The following is a 26,015-nucleotide window of genomic DNA, read 5'->3' as shown; positions in this document are numbered from 1 at the left end:
CATTTCTGCAGTATTACAGCTGCTCAGCCTCCACAATTCTCTTTTGTCACACCATTTCATTGCAAGGATTGTGTCAGTGGACATCAACTGTATTTCTCCTTCTTTTAGTTTGTTCTGTAATTTTGGCATGGTGCATCTGTTTTTGCGAACTGTACCTCACCCATTTGTTCCATGGTTAGGAAGCCAGAGGAACAGGTGTGGGCTTGAATACCAGTTATCAACATAGAGCATATGTCCCCTTCCTAAGATTAGATTAGATTAGATTTACTTTCATTCCAATTGATCCGTAGTGAGGAGGTCCTCCAGGATGTGGAACATGTCAGAAAAACAACAATACATGACAAATATTTACAACTAAAACAAATAAGCTAATGTACCATTCCACAGGTCCCAAGTGGAATGATCGTCATTTTTTAATAAACACTAAGAGTCATTTTACAAATACTATTGCACTGAATTTAAAATAAAAAAGTTTTTTATTTATTTATAAGGTAAGAAACATGTAATACAACTACTGTAATACTTATTTACAATAAACACATTACTGCACTGAAATGGTGCAGAAGTTAGATTATACTTACACACTTACACACACACAAGCGCACACACACACACACACACACACACACACACACACACACACACACACACACACACACACATTTTCAGTGAACACATTACTGCACTGAAATTGTGCAGAAGTTATGTTGTACTTATATACAAATCAGTTGGTTTTACTAAGAAATTCATCAATGGAGTAGAAGGAGTTGGCCACCAATAAATCCTTTAGGCTTCTCTTAAACTGAATTTCATTGGTTGTTAAGCTTTTTATGGCTGCTGGCAAGTTATTGAAAATGTGTGTTCCTGAATAATGCACACCTTTTTGTACAAGACTAAGTGACTTTAAATCCTTGTGAAGATTATTCTTATTTCTAGTATTGATTCCATGAATTGAGCTGTTGGTTTGAAAAAGTGATATATTTTTAATGACAAATTTCATTAAGGAATAAATATATTGGGAAGCTGTAGTTAGTATCCCTAGTTCCCTAAACAGGCTTCTGCAGGATGTTCTTGAGTTCACACTGCATATAACTCTTACTGCACGTTTTTGTGCCCGGAAAACTTTAGCTTGGCTTGATGAATTACCCCAGAAAATAATCCCATATGACGTTATGGAATGAAAGTAAGCATAGTATGCCAGCTTTTTCATTTTTATATCCCCTATGTCTGACAAAATTCGCATTGCAAACAGAGATTTGTTAAGACGCTTCAGCAGTTTTGTGGTGTGCTCCTCCCAGTTGAATTTATTATCAAGCTGTAATCCCAAGAATTTAACACCGTCCACTTCTTCTATCTTCTTGTCATCATATGTTAGACATATACTCTTGGGACACCCCTTACAAGTTCTGAACTGCATGTAGTGTGTTTTTTCAAAGTTTAGTGACAAAGAATTGGCTAGGAACCAGTGATTAATGTCCACAAATATTTTATTGGCTGATCTTTCTAAGACTACACTTGATTTGCTGTTTATTGCAATGTTTGTATCATCAGCAAACAAAACAAACTTGGCATCTGGTAATGTTACTGATGAAAGGTCATTGATATACACAAGAAAAAGTAAAGGCCCCAAAATGGAACCTTGTGGGACCCCACATGTAATTAGTTCCCAGTTGGATGATGCCTGATAGCTTGATACATGTCTCTTTCCTAATAACACCCTTTGTTTCCTGCCAGAGATATAAGATTTGAACCATTTTGTAGCATTTCCTGTTACACTATAATATTCTAGTTTACTTAAAAGGATATTGTGATTTACACAGTCAAATGCCTTTGACAGATCACAAAATATACCAGTTGCCTGCAATTTTTTGTCTAATGAATTAAGTACATTTTCACTGTAAGTGTAGATAGCCTTCTTAATATCAGAACCTTTTAGAAATCCAAACTGTGACTTTGACAGTATGTTATTTGAGATAAGATGGTTATAAAGACGACTGTACATTACTTTTTCGAAAATTTTTGAGAATGCTGGCAACAGTGAAATTGGACGGAAATTTGATGCTATTTCTTTATCTCCCTTCTTAAACAGTGGCTTAACTTCAGCATATTTCAGCCATTCAGGAAATATTCCACTGATAAACGACTGGTTACACAGATAGCTTAATATGTTACTTAGCTCAGAATCACATTCTTTAATTAACTTTGTTGATATTTCATCATACCCACTAGATGTTTTTGATTTTAAAGATTTTATGATGGACATTATTTCTGTTGGGGTTGTGAGGGTCAAATTCATATTATGGAAGTTACTTGAAATGTCTGGTCTAAGGTAATCCATAGCAGCATCTACCGAACCTGACAACCCCATCTTTTCAGTAACAGTTATAAAATGTTTGTTAAAAAGTTCTGCAACACTATACACATCTGTCACCAATGCATCATTTACTCTTAATGCTATTTGTTCCTCTTCATGTCTGGTTCTACCGGTCTCCTCCTTCACTATATCCCATATTGTCTTTATTTTGTTATCTGATATGACTATCTTTTCCTTGTAATATATTTGCTTTGATATCCGTATTACAGTCTTTAATATTTTGCAGTATTTCTTATAATGTGCTATAGCATCAACATTGGAAATGTTTCGGATTGACAGATACAGTTTTCTTTTGGTTTTACAAGATACCCCTATTCCTCGAGTAATCCATGGCTTCTTTGTAGACTTTGCTCTAACCTTGGTAAGTTTTGGGGGAAAGCAGTGTTCGAATAAGGTAAGCACTTTATTAGCAAAAATGTTATATTTTTCATTCATGCCATGAGCACTGTAAACATCAGTCCAGTGAATGTCTCTGAGGAGTGTCCTAAAATAACCAATTTTTGGCTTACTGATTACCCTCTTGAGCTCAGATTTAACAGATTTTATATCCTGTTCAGTATTAACATTTAACAGAAGGAACTGCATGTCATGGTCTGAGAGGCCATTGACTATTGGTTTTGTAATATAATTTTGTTCATTTGACTTTTCTATAAAGATATTATCAATGGCTGTTTGTGAGCAAGTGGCTATCCTAGTGGGAAACTTTACTGTGGGAATTAAGTTGAATGATAGTGTTACTAACTCAAATAAGTTCTTATTGGGAGAGTCTTTAAGGAAATCTACATTGAAATCACCAGCAACCACTATTTCTTTGTTTTTGGTTGTTAAATGGGCCAGTACAGCTTCAAGGTGGTTTACAAACAGATTAAAGTTACCTGCAGGTGCTCGATATACACTTAATATTATGAAAGATTTTTTGTGAAAATCTAATTCGTTGCACATGCTTCCATATGCTGTTCTAGGCAAAATTTATGAATGTCTATGTTCTTAAATTTATGACAGTTCCTGATGAATGTGGCAACTCCTCCTTTCTCCATTTCTGATCTACAAAAGTGAGATGCTAACCTAAACCCTGTAACACTTAAAAGTTCTATACCAGTGGTCACATGATGTTCGGAGAGGCAGATTATGTCAGCTGGGTTTGAAGACTCTAATTCATCTATGCAGATAGTTAATTCATTAATTTTATTTCTCAGTCCTCGAATATTTTGATGCAATAAAGATAGCTGACATTTCACATTGACTGAGTTAAAATTGGGTGGAGTTAAAGTATCTGCTGACAGTTGAAAATTCTTAACCAATGGCTGCTTATGTTGATGTAATAAGCTGGAATTATGTTTTTTGATTTCTTTCTCAAACTGAAGGTTTGTCTCAGTTCTAACCTCTCTTAAAATTTGTTTTCTTTCTGTCCTCCCTACCCTAAAAAAGGGTCTTTCCTGAATCCTATAACCACTGGTATTTTACCACTCATGACAGTGCCTCCCCCCTTTAACTTTCCTGCTATTTCCCCAGCCAATTTACCCTTCCCCTTCCTGTTGAGGTGAAGGCCATGCCTAGTATAATCCCACCTACTGATAGTATCAACATGAACCACACCAATGTGTGACCCTGCACCTGACATGAGCAGCCGTTCCAGCTCCAAATTAACTCTCTTGACAGAAGAGTTCAAATGAGGTCGGTCATGGCGCCCAAGAACAGATACAAACTCAACACTGGTATGCTTCAATGCTGATGCAATCTTCGCCAGGTCACACTCTATGCTGTACCCAGGATCTCTGTCAATACTGTTACCTGCCCCACCCACTATAACCACGGTGTCTTCCTTAGTGAAATCTTTGCAAAGTGATCCTAAATCCTCTGTCACCTGCTCCAGACCAGCACTAGGTTTAAAAAAATTGGTGACCTGGTATTCTGATCCTAGTTCATCCTGCAAGAGTTGGCCAACACCTCTTCCATGGGAACTACCTAACAACAACATTTTCTTTCTCTTTACTGATTTCCCTACATTCTTACTTTTCAATTTGCTGCTGAAAGTTTGTTGTGCCCTGTCCACACCTGTAACTGCTTGAGGCTCACCAGCTTCTAACTGAAGCAACAGGTCAAATCTATTTTCCACATTCACCATAAAGCTGTCAGACAAAGTTCTAGGCCTGTTCCTCCTGTTGCCTGTTGCCACTTCCCACCTCTCTTTACCCTTCTCCCTCCTTAACCTGTCAAGATCTCCCCTGGCCTTGTCTAACTCAGCCTGAAGGGCAGCAATTTTCCCCTCCTGTTCCAGTATCTTCCTATCTCTACTACAAATCCTACAAAACCACTGATGAGTCTCATTTACTTCCCCTATTCCCACGCCACTACAGTCACCCACATGGAAAAAACTACAGCACCCATCACACCAAAGCCCCGACCTAACTATTCTACGGCAAGTCAAGCACTTTTCACTCATGATAAACGTAATAATTTATTAAGAATAAGTCAGTTAAATTACAGATAAACACGCAAATATGGTTACACAAATTTGGCCTATACGCAACTGTGTGTAAACAAAAACAAAAGTGCAAAGTTTCTGAAACAACAAGTTAAACTTTACGCTACTTTCCGGAAATGCTAGTTAAATAATGAAGATGTACGCTAAGTTAAATTGCTGGAGAGAGCAAGGAACAACTAAACGAAATTCTGTAGATTTGCTGCAGCAGAACGTAAACAGAAAATACGACTGTACGGTCTTTTCGCGTTTTCTGCTATATTACGTAAAGAAAATTGAAACCTTTAATGGTACACTTAAACGGCACACTAATACACTTATTTACCACGTAATCAGTACTAATCTATATGTTTTATAATCTAAAATAACTTATCTTTACGAGAACACCAAACCTCGCGCTAGTCGCCTGGCTGCAGGGCTGCCAACCTGCCAAAATTGTTCTTTCTATCAATGTTGCTACTATGTCGCCACTTGTGGAAGTCAGTTTCAGTATTTTTGCCTGAGTAAATAATGAAATCCAGGATATAACCCATCTGGCACTCGCAAAGAACAAATGTTTTTATTCCAAACATACTTCTTTTGGAGGGAATGTACTGTTTGAACGATAATTGTCAATGCAGAGCTTTTGGTGTGGATAAAATGTGCTGTGAAATGTTGTGCAAATTTTATCAACAATATACCTAATTTTAAATAACCTGTTTCCTTCATTGCTGACAGAGTTATCACTGAAGTGAATCATTCTTAAAATTAACAGAAAACAGTCACTGGACATAATTTCACTGAAAACAGGAATGTTCAAGAGTATGTCTGAGGACCAATAGTCACTGATTTTCAGCTTTTTCACACGAGTCATTAACATACAAACAACGACGAAGGAATACAGTTCCTCGAAACCTGTTTCTTTCAATCTGGACAAACAAGAATGCTCTGATTCTGGTGTATTTTCTTTAGTATATAAAAAAATCTGTTGGTTCCATCTGCTACAAATTTCATCAGTTCTTCTGTTAAAATATCAAGAAATATGACAAAACACTTGAATCTAGCCCTAAACCACACTTGCGTCCAGAAGCTGAAACATCGAACGCATGCATAAATGGACGAAAATCACTTTTCTTCCAGTCAATTATGTCACCAAAGTGAGCTCTTTTCACTTGCACTTCACTATGACTCTCAGACCCATTAGATTCTGAAATATACCACTCCCTTGTTGACAGATTTGTTGTTCCAGCTGTTACTTCGAGATTCTTCAAGATTCAGTTGAAGAATAATCACTACCATTGCTGTTGAAAACTTCATTCTCACTGTCACTTCTATTGAGAATTTTGGCAGATTTATTCATCTGTACAACCATGTCAGTGTGCCATTTTCTTCTTGAAACGTTGACAGCGTCAACATTCAGTAAAAGCACAGACGAAAACTGCAACACAAGAACACAGCAGCAAATGCTCACGAGACTTCTACTGTGCCAGCGGGACACTGAACAGCTACAAGGTGCTCGGCACGAATATACAACTGGGTACGTTAATGTGGCCAGAGGCCACAGGGGAAGAAGCGGCAGCCCATCTCAGAATATCAGGACGACACAGGTGCCACTACGGTGGCATGCATAGACACGTTCAGAGTACCAAGCAGGATGACTGGTGACGCGCGTAAACACATCAGAGCACACAGGGGCAGATACAAAGGTGTACGTTAACACATTCAGAGCAGTTAAAGGGTTAAGAGAATTGTAACTGGTGGTGAGACATAAGTTTATGGTTATGATGGTGAGACCAAGGTTCAGTCTTCACAATGGGTCAGAAAAGGTTCTCCAAGGCCAAAAAAAAGCACATCAGGTCAGTTCAAATGTGAAAGTGAGGCTGATAGTTGTCTTTGAATTTGAAGGGTTAGTTCATCATGAATTCTTGCCACATGGACGGACTGTTAATGGATGGAGGACTTGTTGCAATGCCTGCAAGAAAATGAGAAGGAAACAGCCTGAAATATGCCAAGTCATTCATAGCTCATGCACCACGATAATGCACCCATGTGTTCATCCCTGTTAGTGCATGATTATTGCACAAAAAACAAAATCAGTGTGCTGCCTCACCCTCTGTACTCTCCAGACCTGGTCCCTGTTGATCTTTTTTTATTTCTAAAGTTGAAGAACTTGTTGAAAGGATATTTGCAATGATAGACAAGATAAAAGAAAATTCGCAGACTGTGCCTTGCGCAATCCAGCAAGAGGCATACCAAGGCTGCTTCCAGAAGCAGAAGTCGAAATGGTGCTGGGGGTAGTGTATCAGTTATGGAGGATATTATTTCGAAGGAGTATTACAAAGGTAAGCATAGAAAAATTTTGTGGGCAAAATTCCGGAAGTTTTTGAACAGCCCTCGTATACCTCTGAAAAACAATAGATAACAAGTCCAAAATAAGTATATTCCAATAGAAAATGAAAAAGCATCTCTGGCAGCCATGATAGGAATAAACACTCACACACAACATTGCGCAAGGAGGACTGTAATCTCAATCGCCAAACCTTAATCATGACTAAAATGTGATTAGAGATCTTTCTCCCAGTTCTTAGTAAGTTTACCTTGTATGTATAGTATAAAATATGAAACTGTACTGGGGCCAAGCATTTAGTTACTCTTTAAATGTGCAGGTGTTGCATACAGTGAAACATCTGTGTTTTCGCTGTATTAATTCAGATATGTTTTTGATCTGAAACACAGAAATATTAATCATCTTGCTAGTTTAAGACATTTGTGGTATACCATTGCCAATCGTAATTAAAATTATTCTTTCATTGACACAGATCTGTTTGAACAAATAGCACAGAAGCAACAACAACATGGTGTTACAGCAACCCCTCCTCCATCACCAACCCATGGGCAGCCCAACTCAACATCACCAGTTCATTCAGGTAATTTAAAACCTGCAGGAGAAAAATTATTTCTATCATCACTCTGTCTTTGGTTTGCATAAGCTTTAGTTTTCTGGTATCTGTCAGTGATGTTACTTTCTAAAAGCAGTTAGGAATGAATTACAAGTGATTTGCTTCCACTGTACATAATGGCAAACAAAACAGTATGCCACAATTTTAACTTGATGCTGGGCGTAGTACATAAAAAGCTGTGAATCAGCTGCAGTTTAGGCAGTCTTTGGAACAACAACTGAACTAATATCAAAATCAGTCAGTCACAACAGCCAGAGACAGTGGTCTTGCATGTGCAGGGTGTGCTTTGTGTGTGTGTGTGTGTGTGTGTGTGTGTGTGTGTGTACTGTCACATCATATATTTTAAAACCGCAACATTTCATTTACATTTGACTGAAATTTAATCTGTGTACAAGGGCATGAAATTAATAAAAGAACTATTTTAAATGTTTGATGCTCTGTATCTTGATCTCAGTAAATTTCAATTGAGTTGTCATTCCAGCAGGGTGTCTACGACCCGGGACAACTGAGAGATCCGGGAAAAACCCGGGATTTTTTTCATCCGGGAGAAAACCGGTAAAAACCCGGGATATTTTTAGAATTCCGGGAATTTTTCATTGTTTTAGTTTTCAGTTAAATTTTTGTAATTTTGACTAGTAAGAACCGACACACTAACAAAGGATATTACTGTATCCCGCTACTGCAGAATAATACTTCAACAATGAAACATAAACGAGAGAAAAAAACGAAAATAACTTAAATTGCAAAGGAAATGCGCCATATACGACGACGACACAAGTGCTCATGCAAGCATCTGCCGATTGAAAATGTGTCAAAGGCTTTAGGAAGACTATGCAGTGCTTCATAACAACAAATTGCCTCCAATGAGCGTGAAGTCGCAACTGTTTACATTCGATTTGTTTTAGCAGTTAACGCACGGGCTCATGCGCATGCGCAGTAGAGTCACGTTTGAGTAGTAGATTCTCCCGCTTCTGTCAACAGGAATATGGCTGTTGGCTGTGCAAGCAGTCGCAGCAAGCAGCTAGATACTTCCGGGAAAAGGGGGCGCCTAATTCATATTCTTGAGGGGAAAAAAAACTTGTTTCATAAAGCACCTAGCATCCAGCACACATTTGCCTATCAATTAGTCATATGATTTTGAAACGCTTCTCTGTTGGTATTTGAACACATTATAAGTTGATTTCTGAATGAATCATAAGCTGACTTTTGAGTGCACGCATAGTGTACGTGATGTCTCTTGTCAGGAGAATCCTCGTCGCATCTAGAAATAAACTTTCCACAGACAAAAGGGGACGGGGCTATACGAGCTGAGTGGAGTAAAGCTGAATGGATGAATGGCAATCGCTGTCTGATTATGTGGCTGATTGAATGTGGGAATGATCAGCGTTGTTATAATTACTAGCGAAATCCATAGATTCATACTATCAGAATGGAAATAAACGACTGGCAGGAATAACAGGTGAGAAAGATTATGTATTATCTTCTCGGTGTGTCCAAGAAAATGAAATTTTGACAGAAAATGTTTGGCCAGATCGCTACACTAGTAAGGACCAGTAGTACAGTCCCCGGCTACCAGCCGCTTAAGTTCTGTTATGGAAGTAACGCGGAAAACGTGTTGTACGAACACGTAACAACGAATAACGGGAGAATAATTGTGGGAGAACTGAACCAGTGATTCTGGCAGGGTTAGTGAAGTTAATCGGCGAACAAATTTTGACAGTGGCAGCAATAGCTGGAGAATTGGTGATGACAGGGTTGTTTGTTAGAACGAGGACGGAGAAGAAACAAGGACATCACACAAATTATGGAAGAATAAGACGATTCCAAATTTATATAAAAATTTCGTAATACTAGTTTTCGATGTCATGCTAGAGAAGCTGGTGCATATGAATGAAACGTGAAACTATTTCCTAACATAAAGCTTTTTGCTTGTAGCAGGCTTAATAGGCATTTGATATTGATACTTATTGGATTATATTCTGTCGTGTTATAAAAATGACCATTTGTGCCAAAACAGTCTCGTTTATTTGGTGTGTTATAAAATTGCTGCCGTATTAGAAAGGCCTATTTTGTTTTATCTAGCAGACAGTGACAAAATAGATGTAATCAGATCGAGAAACCACACCAGTCATGGGTATTATTTGTATTAACAGCTTTTTCAGTATTAGATAACTACATTTCGATTTTCCATGTAGCAAAAAGTTTGACAAACTTTGATGAGGTAAAAGATTCTTTCACAGAAAGGATAACACGCCATGTAAAGCTGTAACAAGATTAGAGAGAAAAAAATGCTAGGAGCTAAGGTTTGAAGAAATGTGTAATTTCTTGCTTATCTCTTGTCAGTACTGGTTTTATATATCCAATATTTAATTTTATGACACACAAAACAGCAAGTTATTAACTAATAGGCAATGAAGAGTTCAGATTTTCCGAAGAGTTCTTGTTCTCTCGATTACAAATAATCCCATCCGCTATTAATTGCGAGATTTTTTTTTTAAGAGAGGCAGGCTGCCAAACCGGCCGACTGGGAGCAGGAGAGGCACCACAGGACATTTCAATTTCCACTCTCCTGAATATAGTTTGGACGTGCAGTAGAAAAATGCTTTATGAAGAGGCATGGAACTCCACTTGGGCATACTTAAGACCAAATAATTTGTCTTACATTTCCTCGAATATATACGTTTTATGTTTCAGACTTTTCAGAACGATGTTCACTACAAGATGAACATATTTTGAAAATTCGATTTTTTTTTAGTATTGACTCGGTTCGCAAATGTCGTAGATCTGGGGCTGATGCGCAGAGCAATCTGAGCTATAGTGGGTAGTCTCCACGTGACCCGTGTTTACGTTCAGTGATTTTGCTGTTTCCCCTTCGTTTACTCTCACGTCAAATGAAAACAAAACGGATATCCGTGACCGGGAGCTATCAAGTGAATTAAAACACATTCACATAATTACTAAAGGCTGAAATATGTCATTAGTTTCAGATTTTATTTTATTTCCACCTTTCTGACAGTCAAGTATTAATCGCCTTGCGGAACAATGAAGTTATTTTTGTCTGTTTGCTAAAGAAATTTGACTTTTGCTAATCTTTTCCGCAGAGGCAGTCAATGTATCTGAAACGAAATGTTTAATTCCACAGTACTGGGTAGTTTCAACTGTTCGCTGCATTTCAGGTGCACGTTTTCATTTTCTAGCACGTATGGCATTATGCCATAATAAAGAACCAAACATGATATAATACAGTACTGGTGCTCCAAGAAAATTTACATTCTGAAAACCACACTTAAAAGCTTAATATCAGGTCGGGGTCTACGGTACTTCATTGGGAATCTGGACATACGAGTGTGCCTTTAATTATGCACTTTAAATGTGCACATTTTAATATGGTTCACGAAATTCCGATGCTCTTGCAGTATCATCTTTCATTGATGATCTTTTACACGCACGTACATACGGGCTTCCTACGTCATGATGTCTACCCAAGCGCGGTGTCGCCTGTTACCTGAGCTCTCTGGCAACTGCTGAAACGAACCTATTTGTAACAGGTCACGGGAAAATATTACGATTGGTGTTTTGAAAAGCGTTACTTTCAAAGTAAATATCCTTTTACGTAAGTTGAACTACGTACAAGAATGGACCGTGAATTTATTAAATCACAAAGCGTTTGACTCTCATTTAAAAATCAGGTGTCTGATGACGAGCCATTTAGAAGCATTTCGAACCCTCGAATCCTGAAGATCAGACATTTATGTCATTATTAAAAATTTTACAGGCACATTTGTAAGATATCTCTTAAAGTGTAACACGCGCAAAAAAGATCAACAGTATACGTGAAAGCTTAGCTTCTCTTGCAGCTTGAGACCAATATTTTATGTGAAAGCTGTGCTTTTCTTGTAACAACACTATGTACATTAATTTAAACTATTAACTTTCCCTGTTTGGCGCGCTACTTAACACTGATGTTGCTATTGGCTGACTACATCACGTGTCCTATACTCTGAATATCCTCTGTCATCAGCTGGCGAGATCACGTGACATGAGTTACGAACGGCTTACAAAAGCGCATCGAAATCTCGGTTTCAATGGTTCGGAAAGTAACATGCGGTGTTTGGTGGATTTTCTAATGTATGTTTTCGTAATACGAAAATACGCAGCGTACATGTTGCTGCACATCAAAGATATTTCCAAAACGTGTCTTTTTCTCTGAGTTTCGTTTTCTAAAGTGCCGGGAAATTGTACGCCCGTGTACAAAACCATAACCATTCAAAGGAGTGATAGGGGAAAATATACTGTCATCCGGGAGAAAGTGTGTTTTTAACCGGGAAATCCGGGAAAAATCCGGGAATTTTTTTTCCTTGTCCACGTAGACACCCTGTCCAGAGAATACGTAAGTTGTTACTTGGTGGAAAGTTCAGACATGTAAGACGGGTTCACCCAAAGTCGAGGTAACCAATTTATATACAGCTGCCAGAGACTGTGGTCGTGTGTGTGTGTTAACTCTCTGGCAGTCTTTTTGTTGTTCAATTGTGCAACGCAAATTTTGTTGAAAGTTAGTGAAAATAGAATTCAGTTTCTCTCTGAGTGTTATTACCCTTATGTGCCAATTGTGATGCTCAAGATGTCTGAATTAGTAGAAATTTTCACCAGTTATCAGTGTTGACAATATTCAGTTCATTCTGAGCCCTCAAAATATTCCTTAAACCACCTGCAAACCTCAGCCTGTGACAAAACACACTCTCGGTTCACCTGCTGTAGTTTTGCAAACATTTCACTAGCAGTGTTTGAGTGTGAAACAAAATTTGGCAGTGCACTGGTGCTCAAAATAACAGTCCTTCATTTTCAGAACTCATCAGGAACGTGTAAATCACATACATCTTCCAGAAATATAAAAGTTGAAGGTTCACCCTACAGAAGAGAACATTTAAGTATGTTTAGAAGTATTTTATCCTAGCAGTGTTTTTTACCATCCATGTCCTTCACTGTAAAAACACTGGTCCCAAAGACTGGGAAGGAATATAACAATGACCATTTAAATGAGGATTTTGTCATTTCAAATAGATTTTTCCTAAGAGAGTGACTGCAACAGATTGTACACAAAACCATATTCCATAATGCATTGTAAAAGCAACAGGAAGATCTAGAATGCTGATATGGCCTTCATAAGTAAGTAAGGAAAGAGAACATTGAAAATAATATAAAGGAAAAAGCGGGCAAATAAAGTAAAATCTCCAAGATTTATCTAAACTAAGACTGCCCTACATAAAATTTCGTGGAGGCATACTCAACATTCAACCATGTTGCAGATGAGAAATTCTACCATTGCTTCTATAAAAAGTAAGAAAATTGCCCGGTGCCTGTAAAATGTTGTAATGAAAGATTTTTGAAAAAGTAACATGGAACTTAGCTTCATACCTAGGACTGGTTACATTGTAATACATAAATAATAGGGGTTTTTGAGCTGTACAAGACCTCAAACTTTGACACTTGCAGCATGTGGGAATGCTTATCACATCAACTTCTCAATGTCTTCAGACATAATAATATGGAACAAGTCAGCTTACAGTTCTTCAAACCATCATCAAAGATTACCTACTGAATGACTATGATGAACCAGTTACCAACTACTTCTATGATATAGTGTTGCTGTTAAATTTGTCCTCAACATGTATTAATCAAATACCCTAAAAAAATACACTTATCTTCTATATCACTAAACATTTTTTAAGTTGCCAGTTCACTATCACTATGGTTGCACCCATAGATGGCCAACACTAAAGTAGAGCTAGAAGCAGGATATATTGAAAAAATGTTAAATTTTGACACTCGCCTTGCCAACAGTGGCATTCATATGGGCATCGCAGTCTTTGGCACTTGTGGTTCCAGACATTGGAAGTCAACACATTGGTGTGCACACATTAAGTCCAGCCTATATTTAACAGTGTCAGATTGACAACACACAACAGTCTGATGAAGCAGGATTGCCTGTTTAGCCATGTAAATAAGGTAGTGTTCACCATGTGTTGCGGTCTTGTGCGGTCTGTCACTCCTGTGTAATAGCATCAGTATATATATATATATATATATATATATATATATATATATATATATATATATATATATATATATATATCGCTGGCACGTCGATAGACACACTAACAAACACAAATATACACACAAAATTCTAGCTTTCGCAACCAACAGTTGCTTCGTGAGGAAAGAGGGAAGGAGAGGGAAAGATATATTAGATATATTTTTCCCACGTGGAATGTTTCCCTCTATATATATATATATATATATATATATATATATATATATATATATATATATATATATATATATACACCTAAAAACAAAGATGATGTGACTTATCAAATGAAAGTGCTGGCAGGTCGACAGACACACAAACGAACACAAACATACACACAAAATTCAAGCTTTCGCAACAAACTGTTGCCTCATCTTTCCTGATGAGGCAACAGTTTGTTGCGAAAGCTTGAATTTTGTGTGTATGTTTGTGTTCGTTTGTGTGTCTGTCGACCTGCCAGCACTTTCATTTGGTAAGTCACATCATCTTTGTTTTTAGGTATATTTTTCCTTCGTGGAATGTTTCCTTCTATTATATATATATATATATATATATATATATATATATATATATATATATATATAGAGGGAAACATTCCACGTGGGAAAAATATATTTAAAAAGAAAGATGATGAGACTTACCCAACAAAAGCGCTGGCAGGTCGATAGACACACAAATAAACACAAACATACACACAAAACTCTAGCTTTCGCAACCAACGGTTGCCTCGTCAGGAAAGAGGGAAGGAGAAGGAAAGACAAAAGGATTGGGTTTTAAGGGAGAGGGTAAGGAGTCATTCCAATCCCGGGAGCGGAAAGACTTACCTTAGGGGGAAAAAAGGACAGGTTTACACTCGCACACACACACATATCCATCCACACATACACAGACACAAGCAGACATTTGTAAAGGCAAAGAGTTTGGGCAGAGATGTCAGTCGGGACGGAAATACAGAGGCAAAGATGATGTTGAAAGACAGGTGAGGTATGAGCGGCGGCAGATTGAAATTAGCGGAGATTGAGGCCTGGCGGATAGCGAGAAGAGAGGATATGCTGAAGGGCAAGTTCCCATCTCCGGAGTTCTGACAGGTTGGTGTTAGTGGGAAGTATCCAGATAACCCGGACGGTGTAACACTGTGCCAAGATGTGCTGGCCGTGCACCAAGGCATGTTTAGCCACAGGGTGATCCTCATTACCAACAAACACTGTCTGCCTGTGTCCATTCATGCGAATGGACAGTTTGTTGCTGGTCATTCCCACATAGAACGCTTCACAGTGTAGGCAGGTCAGTTGGTAAATCACGTGGGTGCTTTCACACGTGGCTCTGCCTTTGATCGTGTACACCTTCCGGGTTACAGGACTGGAATAGGTGGTGGTGGGAGGGTGCATGGGACAGGTTTTACACCGGGGGCGGTTACAGGGGTAGGAGCCAGAGGGTAGGGAAGGTGGTTTGGGGATTTCATAGGGATGAACTATGTGGGAATGACCAGCAACAAACTGTCCATTCGCATGAATGGACACAGGCAGACAGTGTTTGTTGGTAATGAGGATCACCCTGTGGCTAAACATGCCTTGGTGCACGGCCAGCACATCTTGGCACAGTGTTACACCGTCCGGGTTATCTGGATACTTCCCACTAACACCAACCTGTCAGAACTCCGGAGATGGGAACTTGCCCTTCAGCATATCCTCTCTTCTCGCTATCCGCCAGGCCTCAATCTCCGCTAATTTCAATCTGCCGCCGCTCATACCTCACCTGTCTTTCAACATCATCTTTGCCTCTGTATTTCCGTCCCGACTGACATCTCTGCCCAAACTCTTTGCCTTTACAAATGTCTGCTTGTGTCTGTGTATGTGTGGATGGATATGTGTGTGTGTGCGAGTGTAAACCTGTCCTTTTTTCCCCCTAAGGTAAGTCTTTCCGCTCCCGGGATTGGAATGACTCCCTACCCTCTCCCTTAAAACCCAATCCTTTTGTCTTTCCTTCTCCTTCCCTCTTTCCTGACGAGGCAACCGTTGGTTGCGAAAGCTAGAGTTTTGTGTGTATGTTTGTGTTTATTTGTGTGTCTATCGACCTGCCAGCGCTTTTGTTGGGTAAGTCTCATCATCTTTCTTTTTATATATATATATATATATATATATATGGTTTGGTCTTTGTCTTTAAATTTGTCTGCTTGTGTCTGTATATGTGTGGATGGATATGTGTGTGTGTGCGAGTGTATACCCCTTTTTTCCCCATAAGGTAAGTCTTTCCGCTCCCGGGACTGGAATGACTCCTTACCCTCTCCCTTAAAACCCACATCCTTTCGTCTTTCCCTCTCCTTCCCTCTTTCCTGATGAGGCAACAGTTTGTTGCGAAAGCTTGAATTTTGTGTGTATGTTTGTGTTCGTTTGTGTGTCTGTCGACCTGCCAGCACTTTCATTTGGTAAGTCACATCATCTTTGTTTTTAGGTGTATATATATATATATATATATATATATATATATATATATATATGTCAGTGTTTCCCTACCATAATACCACTCCAAACACATCTGTGGTATTAACAACAGCCTGTGCATGGGACATAAATTCCCTAGTCCGACTGTTGCTAGTCTCTGACTAATGGTGGAGGCGGACACAGAACGTTGCAGGAGTCCACATCCTCCTTTGTGGTGGTCAGTCATCGTCGACCAGAACTGTGATGATGTGTATACCTGCCCTCATGTTGCTGTACAGCTGACATTGGGCCACTGTCACATCCAAATGCCCCACAATTCTGGATATTGCAAAATTCGGCCAGCCAGCCAAATAGAGACAAACAATGAGGCCCCTTTCAAAACCGTGCCTGATGTTAACCCCCTTAGCTTACAATGTCGTGTGAGAGACGTAGCGTGCCGACCTGGCCAAACATGAGCTAGACGTATCAGAGATGTGGTACGTTTACTGCACCGAACAAGCGTATGTCGTGTGAGAGACGTGGTCGGTCAGCCGTGCCAAATGAAACCAGAACGTCTCTGACACGTTGCGGCGCTGATCGAGTACACACGGCATACATGAAATGTTCTTCACCGCATTCGGACCTGCCGACATTACAAAAATACTTTCACAATGTCCCCGACATGTAGCAAACGTGTTCACGAAGAAAAGGAGACATGTGGTGGCATAGCCAACAATGCTTTTGCAGGATATTATGACAGTGGCAGTGACAGTGGTAGCAACGTTTTACCTCCTGTACGAAAACTGTAAGCGGCTGGTGATTGAAGATGATACTGACGAAGAAGAGCAACAATCAGAGTCATGGATGTGGCAAAAGGAAGACGATGAACCAACAATCTGGACGTATACGGAAATTCCCAGAATAAAGGAAGCAGCTTTACAGCGTGTGACTACAAGCATCAGAGAATTAGACGTTTAATAGCACATTTTGGGAAAACATCGTAACTGAGATGAATAGATATGCACAAGACGTACTCAACAATGAACAGAAGAGACGAAAAATAGACCAAAAGTGGTCTCCGATCAGCTGTAATGAAATAAAAATATACATTGTGTTATGTAAAATCATGGCTGAAGTAAGGAAACCGTTGATTCAGATGTATTGGGCTAGGAGGGCCATTATAGAAATGCCAATATTTAGGAAGACAATGCCATTCAGGCGATTTCTGCACATAGGTTGATTTCTGCCTCTAGCGAATAACAGTTAGCCAACAACACAGATAAGCTGTACAAACTAAGGCCAGTCATAGATATGTTCAATCAAAAATTTAAGGAAGTGTACACAATACAAGAGAATATTGCCATTGATGAATCATTAACGAAATTTAAGGGGCACTTATCCTACAAACAATTTAACCCATCAAAAGGAGCAAGGTTTGGTATTAAAATTTATAAATTGTGAGAGTCAAGTTCAGGATACCGCTATGATTTTAAGATATACATGGGTAGTGACAAACGTGATGCTAGTGGTAGTGCCTCTGAAAGTGTAGTTCTAGAACTATCGCAGTCAGTATTACACAAAGGGCATACTCTATATTTAGATAACTGTTTTTCTTCACCAAAACTTTTCAAAACTCTCCTCACCAATAAAACTAATGTGATTGGAACAGTGCGCTCGAATGGAAAAAACATGCCCACTGACTTCCTGAAGGCAAAATTAAAGAAAGGATAAATACAGTGAGGAGTTGTAATGGCATATTGGCACTAAAATGGAAAGATAAACAAAAGACGTTTACATGCTTTCCACAAAACATTAAACAGCAGAAATGATTGCCACAGACACACCTCTCCGCAATGCGTTGTGGAAACCAAAATGTGTTGTCAAATACAATAGAGGCATGATAGGAATTGATCGTTAAGACCAGATGCTCGCATGCTTCCCTGTGATGAGAAAATGTGTGAAAGGATACCGCAAGATATTCTTTTACCTATTTGATGTTGCTTTATTTAACAAGTACATTTTGTATTACAAAATACATTGTGGCTAATGACAGAGCTACGCAGAATATATGATTCACATTGCAGAATCATTGTTGAAAACTACACCTTTACCGGAATAGAAGATTAGCATCCAGCGATATACCACAAAGACTGCACGCGCAACATTGGGCACATTTTCCCAAACATATTGATCCAACACCATCCAAAGTAAATCCTGCGAGAACTTGAGTAGTGCGCAGAAAGTATAAACAACGCAGTGAAACAACGTGGCAATGCAAAAAGTGTACGGCTGCATTACATGTGCCAGATTGTTTTGAACGATTGATATCATACAATCAAAGACTATTAAATTAGTGTACATGTCATTGTGAAGACGCTGTGTTTGAAAATATGTTTGCCAATGTACTAACGTAACAGGTCCCAGAATGTTTTGAACAAAATATTATACAGTCTTAGATCATTGCATTGTTGTGAATATTATTATTATTATTATTATTATTATTATTATTAAGATGTATTTCATCAATGTATGTTTGCTTGTAAAGGGAAATAAAACATTTGTGAATATATCATTGTGTTTGAGACAATGAGTGTTTCGTCTCCAATGGGCAACTAATCGTCATTATTTATTATACCTGTAGAAGTGTCACATTACTGATATCCCACACACGAATTTACAAATCCCGAGGGTGTCTGCACGACTTTGCATGCCACTAGGCGTACTGCACCACAGCCTTAGCGTGTGTAAGTGCCGGGAATTGTAAGGCGCGTCCGTACCTTGCAGCCACTTACGGCTCATGCTAACAGAACTTTAATTGTAAGGCAAAGGGTTAATAATTCTGTCTTACTTTACATAACCTACCACGCTTGATGACAACACTGAACATGACTAACACATGAACTCTGGTGGCCATTCTACTTGTCAAAGATAATTGGAACTCTAAATCATTTACAAACTCACTAATTGTGCGTACGTGACATAACCACATTGACTTCCAACCATGTCTTCTGGGAACTTCACTTTTTTTGTCAGGCAGTGTATACTGGTTCAGAAATAGTTGATACACAACAAACAAATATTTACTGATGGCCAGTCCATATATTACTTGTGTTCTCATATCATGGCTAATGCAACGAGACCAGTGAGGGAAGTTGGATGCAGCTACTTAAAAAGTTACATTTACTGTAGGAAATAATTCTAAGGGCTGGGATAAATGTGAGAGTGTTTTTTTAGTATAAGACACTTTTGGTACTCTCAGATAGTACACGCAGAATTGTTTCACTAGGTGCAAATTTTCATTGATAGTTACTGTCAGATAGTTCCTTGTTAGTACTTTCTACAAGTGTGTGAGAATCTTGCAGGAACAGATGTCAGAAGCATAGCATTTGCGCACAGCAGGGTGAGAGCGTGTGTGAGAGCTGAAAGATCACTCTCTGCAAGATATTTCCATTGTAGTTCTGTGCATGATGGACAAGATTTCGTTAGGAGAGCACTGGGCTGCAGCTGCACTTTTAATACTTTCATTGGCAAAGAAAAAATGTAAATGACCATATTTGCTTTGAGTAAGAAGCAGATTAGGCAGCAGTATGATTATGAAGTGTGAAAGAATCTCATTGTAGAGCTTGTGATGGAAAATCCACAACAAAATCAAACTTTTATGGGAATGACGGCGATTGACATGAAAGAAATACTCTTTACAATTGGACTCAAAATTGCCAATCTACTATTATGCGTAAATCCATTAGTGTTAAAGAGAGACTGCTTGTGACACAATGTTAATAGCATCAGCTATGTTCATTCTCTTTAATATTTGGTAAAGTAACTACTACAATCAAATAACATTTCACCAATTTCATCTTAATACCCATAGATGCTCAAAACCCAAGCAGGGCGAGTGTTTGATAAATGAAGCATTTCCAGGTATGTATTTGTTTGAATGTTTTTACTTTTATTGACTTAGGAGCCACTCGTAAATTCCTGAATATCTGCTATTTAACACCCAGTATAATAATAGAATCAATAAATACCACATCTTACAAAATTATAGACACAGCTGTAGTACTTGAAGTTAAATGGCAATTTTGTGAGTACCAAAACAATTACTTCGAAACAAAACTTCACTTGTTTCTGTATATTAATTAAACCATGCTATAAAACTACTTTTTCCGTTTCCCTGAACTGTGTATATTCTGATAAATTTCTTCTGATGAGGTGTTGAAAACGTTAGCCATTTCAATCAGTAAACTTTGTTTCTAATCTCATTTCCTGTAGTCCTGTAACTATATGTTCCATAATGCTGGCCTTTCCTCATACAAACTAATTAAATTCACATTTTCATCCTGAGTCCACTTCCCGGCAGCTTTGTTTGTTACTTTTTTTTCCAGGCACATTACTGACATTCATTCAGAGTGCATATGCAGTGCAACAATAGTCTCAATTGTCCTGACAATGCTGGTACATGTTTATAGAGTGGCTCATTGCGGTCTTCATCTGGTGCAGTGTGTAGTGTGCTAGTCCTACATTCATTTTTCCATATAATGTGGGATTGAGGCTCTTCAGTGACAATTTATTTTTATTTTTCTTTTTTAATTCTATATAGACTGAGATCACACAAGTCATAGGATAGTGGTATGCACATATGCAGATGGCAGTAGTATCATGTACACAAGGTATGGAAGGGCAGTGCATTGGCGGACCTGTCATTTGTACTCAGGCAATTCATGTGAATAGATGTCCGATGTGATTATGATTGCATGACAGGAATTAACAGACTTCGAATGTGGAGTGGTAGTTGGAGCTAGATGCATGGGACATTCCATTTCAAAAATTATTAGTGAATTCAATATTGAGAGATCTCCATTGACAAGTGTGTGCTGAGAATGCCAAATTTCAGGCATTACCTCTCACCACAGGCAACTCAGTGGTCGATGACCTTCACTTAATGACCAAGAGCAGAAGTGTTTGCGAAGAGTTATCAGTGCTAACAGACAAGCAACACTGCATGAAATAACCATAGACAAATGAATCCATTAGGACAGTGCAGTGAAATTTCGCATTAATGGGCATGCTGATGTGTGTGTACTACATCTCATTAATGGATCCATCTGAAAACTAGCAAAGTTTTCATTCTTCTTTTGTGTGCCTATTTATGGCCCAACACACACTATTCATTGAGTGGTCCCCTCTCCTCTTAAATTATTTAATCTTGTATTTCTATTGATTACTGTTCCAATTAATGCCACTCCTCTGACTCCAACCAGCTGGAAAATTAACTGACTGACTGTATAAGAATGTATGTGTGTTCAAACGAATATACATAAGCTACACTAAGGTACATACTCCCAAAACAGTAAATATGCCACCAAAGTTTGTCTTAATTGACAATCAAAGCAGAATACGACATGAAAATTCCAGAACGACTGTTACTCTTTTCCATGCCAATAGAACAGTAATTGCTATTTTTAGTTTCGTACACATTATCACATTCATTCACCACCAGGGGCTTACATCTCTTTTGTGTGTACATTATTGGTGAAACTGGTACCCTGAACCTTTACATTCCTATTCCTTCAAGTCTTAACTCTAATTGCCCTAAGTATTTTTCTGAGGGTGGGGGTGGGGTATATCACACATTACATACATTGTATGGTATATTGCACATTCCATACAATTTGTTGGAAATAAAATTATAAACTGGTTTGTCTCAGGTAAAAGTATACACAGCTAAAATGCAAGATGTCAGACTTCGCATGTCTACATATGTAGCAATCCTTTAGCACTTGTTAGTTATTAAAATCCACAACATATAGAGAGTGCACATTTATGCCAATATTTCCATTTACATGACAAATGAAGCATCTCTTTGAAACCTTCTTGAGGCAGTATTCAAACTGTATTCTCTGCAAAAATACTGTTCTCTCTCTCTCTCTCTCTCTCTCTCTCTCTCTCTCTCTCTCTCTCCCCCCTCCTCCCCCCCGACCCCATCCCCCTCTCCCTCCCTCCCTCCTCCCCCCCCCCCTCTTTCTCTCTCCCTCCCTCCCCTCGTGTGTGGGGGGGGGGGGGGGGGTTGCAGCTGTGGGTATCGTAGTCTGACCTGCAGTATGTTATGAGCACTTTACTACATCCTTCTCATTGAAATCTCATTTGGCAGGATTACATTTGTAAGTGGCCCGCTCTGCTATGCATTTTCTCTGTTTATACACTCCAATCCAGTAGCCTGGTTTTCTCTTTCCTTTTAGTATTGGCGGGCATGGTAAGCTTTGCTCAAGCTGCAACCTGCCGCCAGTGCCTGGTTTGGTGGATTTGGTTCTATGAGTGGCTAGTACTGCTGTGCATGAGGCATTGTCATGTTCTCTCACACCATTAGCTTAATTTTAAACTTGTTAACTCCTTCTCATAGCTACGTTTAGCACATCCTGCTGTGCCATTTTCTGAAATGCAGATGGTGTGCACCACAGCTTGTGGCATCATGCCTTGTCATGCTATCTGGTGATTCTTGGATGAGTGTATCCCCACCATGGTTCACTTTGATGTGATTTTCATTTCGGGCAAATCGTTATACAATTCATAGTTTACATGTTTTCATTGCTCTCTAAGTTTTCATATATTTTTAAGTTTCAGATACATATTTTAACGGTTTTTGTGATAATATTTACTATATAAGTGACGTATTAGTGTTTTCTTCATTCACCTCTGCCTTTCTTGTGTTGTGACCTGATATTTGTGAGTGTTTCGTATCCAGCAAATTAACCTCTTGACCTCTTGCCTGTGTTTACGTTCCGCGCTGACCAGTTGCAGCTGTAGCGGCGTATTGAAAGCTAAGTACTAATTAATTGTTTGTGTATAGTGGTTTATTTAGGAACTTTAGTAGTCTTCAACCGGTGTTCTTGGTGTGTTTTCTGGTGAAATAATTTCAGAAGAACCTTTTGGGAACTGTATACAGCTTCGTTACTGTGTCATTAGACGTTTGATTCTCTTTCTGTATTAGTCTTTTGTTATATTCACATTTGTTGTTTATTAATACTGTTAATAATAGTAGTTACTTCCCTTTTAGGGTAAGTTTGTGATTATTGTAGTCAGGTTTTTAACATCTTCTTATTGTAGTAGCGGAACTTAGAAAAAGTAAAATTTTACCATGAGTGAGAAGTGTGGGCTTTGCCGTAGGTTCATGAGTAGTGGATTGCGGTGTGAGACTTGTTCGAAGTATTTTCACTGGGGGGAATGCAGTGGGGAAGCCAGTGGGCATTCTGGTGAGATCCTCTGCTGGAACTGCAGGTTATGTAGCAAGAGTAAATTGATATAGGAGCAGGAGCGTAAGATCTGTGCCCTTCAGGTGCAGTTGAAAAACGCACAGGAGGAGCTAGATAGGATGAGGAGGGAGAAGGGGGTTGGGGAATGGGAGCTGGCTTTTGGCAAGAGATCTGCTAGGAGAAGAAGATTTTCAGATAGTTTTACTATTGGTGTTTACAATAGATATGACCAACTGTCAGAGTCTAGTGGAGAGGAATCTCTAGTAGCTGTAGATGTAGGAAGTATGCAGCAGACCTCAGTAGTTACTGTGCCTAGAATAGTTGCAAAGTCGAAGAGGAAGAAGAAGGTTTGCTGTTAGGTAGTTCTCATGGCAGAGGTGTAGGCCAGCATTTGCAGGAAGTGCTGGGGAGTGAGTACCAGGTCACCAGCATTGTGAAGCCTAATGCAGGGTTGGCTCAGGTGACTGTTAACATAGGGGGGTTATGTAGGGATTTTACTAAAGAGGATCAGGTAGTGATTGTGGGTGGGGCTGGTAATAATATTGATAGGGATGGGGAGTATAACATAGATGGTGACCTGGAAAAGATAGCCACTCAGACTGGCAACACAAATGTGCATTTCGTGGAACTGTTTCAGTGTCACGATCGACCTCATCTTAATACAGCCGTCAGGCGTAATAACATGAGACTTGGGGGTGCGCTGATGACAGAAAGCATGGGTCACATTTCAGTGGTGTCGGTGGAGTCTATCAGCAGGACGGGTTTCACTAGACACGGCCTGCACCTCAACAGGTATGGGAAGGGAGGTTGGCAAAGCTTATAGGTGACAGCATAGGTGGGGTTGGTGGGATCACTCATGGGAAAATTCCTGCAGTAGTGGGTATTAGAGCTGCACCTTTTTTAGATTGAAGTCAGCTGATAGGTATTCCTGCTTAAGGGTAGTCTCTCTAACAAGGGAATCACTTTTGACAAAGCTTAGGTATCCGAGTAATGAGGGAATTAGTATATTTCATCAAAATATACAAGGTATTAGAGATAAAGTTAGTGAACTGCTTATAGATGTTGACTCTGAAATTATTGGTATATCTGAACACTTCTTAAATAAGGAGATAAATCAGAGGCTTCCTTTACCAGGATACAGGTTGGCTGGCTGCTTTTCGAGGAGCTCTTTGCGGTGTGGGGGAGTAGCCATGTATGTGAAAAATGGCATCGCATTTGAGTCAATTGATGTTTCAAAGTACTGCACTGAAAAGGTGTTTGAATGTTGTGCAGGTGTGGTTAAATTTAACGGAGCTAAACTTGTAACTGTTATTTATAGATCCCCAGACTCCGATTTCACAACATTTTTGCTAAAGCTAGAGGAGGTTCTTGGTTCACTTTATAGGAAATACAAGAAGTTAGTTATATGTGGTGACTTCAATATTAATTGTATAAGTGATTGTGCAAGGAAGAGGATGCTGGTAGACCTCTTTAATTCATATAATCTTATGCAAACCGTATTCTTTCCAACGAGAGTGCAAGGGAACAGTAGAACAACCATAGACAACATTTTTGTTCATTCCTCATTACTAGAAGGGCATTCTGTTAGCAAAAAGGTGAATGGCCTTTCAGATCATGATGCGCTAATTTTAACTTTAAAAGATTTTTATGCTGCAACACGTGTTAAATATAGTCATCAGCTGTTCAGGAAAGCTGATCCAGTTGCTGTAGAGACCTTTGTAAACCTTATAAAGGAACAAGAGTGGCAAGATGTTTATACCGCTGATACAGTAGACGTTAAATATAATGCTTTTCTCAAGACTTTTCTCATGCTCTTTGAAAGTTGCTTTCCGTTAGAACGTTTAAAACAGGGTACTAGCACAAACAGGCAGCCTGGGTGGCTGACTAGAGGGATAAGAATATCTTGTAGAACAAAGTGGCAATTATATCAAAACGTTAGAAACAGTCAAAATCTAAATGCAGCAGCCCATTACAAACAGTATTGTAAGGTGCTTAAAATGTTATTAGGAAGGCAAAAAGTATGTGGTATGCAGATAGAATAGCTAAGTCTCAGGATAAAATTAAAACCATATGGTCAGTTGTAAAGGAAGTTGCTGGTCTGCAGAGACAGGTCGAGGATATAGAATCAGTGCATAGTGGGAATGTCCGTGTTACTGATAAGTCACATATATGTACAGTATTTAATAATCACTTTCTGAATATAGCAGGTGAACTAAATAGAAACCTAGTCCCAACAGGGAATCATATAGCGCTCTTAGAAAAAAGTGTTCCGAGACTGTTACCTGAAATGCTCCTCCATGATACTGACAAGAGGGAGATTGAGTTAATAATTAAATCACTAAAGACCAAGAACTCTCATGGATATGACGGGGTATCTAGCAGAATACTGAAGTATTGTTCTAAGTATGTTAGCCCAGTTCTCAGCCATATCTGTAACTTTTCCTTTAGGAGTGGTCGGTTTC

General features: G+C 38.9%; 1 protein-coding gene across 2 annotated transcripts in view; it reads left to right on the top strand.

Moving 5' to 3' along the window:
* LOC126190902 (exportin-6-B) overlaps window positions 1-26,015 on the top strand; it is a 348,598-nt gene that overhangs the window by 116,431 nt on the left and 206,152 nt on the right. For both annotated transcript variants that reach the window (XM_049931537.1, XM_049931530.1), the window contains exon 5: window positions 7,655-7,762. In XM_049931537.1, the coding sequence (XP_049787494.1) occupies window positions 7,655-7,762 (108 nt within the window). The remainder of the gene's footprint in view (window positions 1-7,654; window positions 7,763-26,015) is intronic.

This window comes from Schistocerca cancellata, chromosome 1 (genome assembly GCF_023864275.1).
Source record: "Schistocerca cancellata isolate TAMUIC-IGC-003103 chromosome 1, iqSchCanc2.1, whole genome shotgun sequence".
In the NCBI taxonomy this organism is placed as follows: domain Eukaryota; kingdom Metazoa; phylum Arthropoda; class Insecta; order Orthoptera; family Acrididae; genus Schistocerca; species Schistocerca cancellata.
This window is presented reverse-complemented; position numbering and strand designations above follow the sequence as displayed.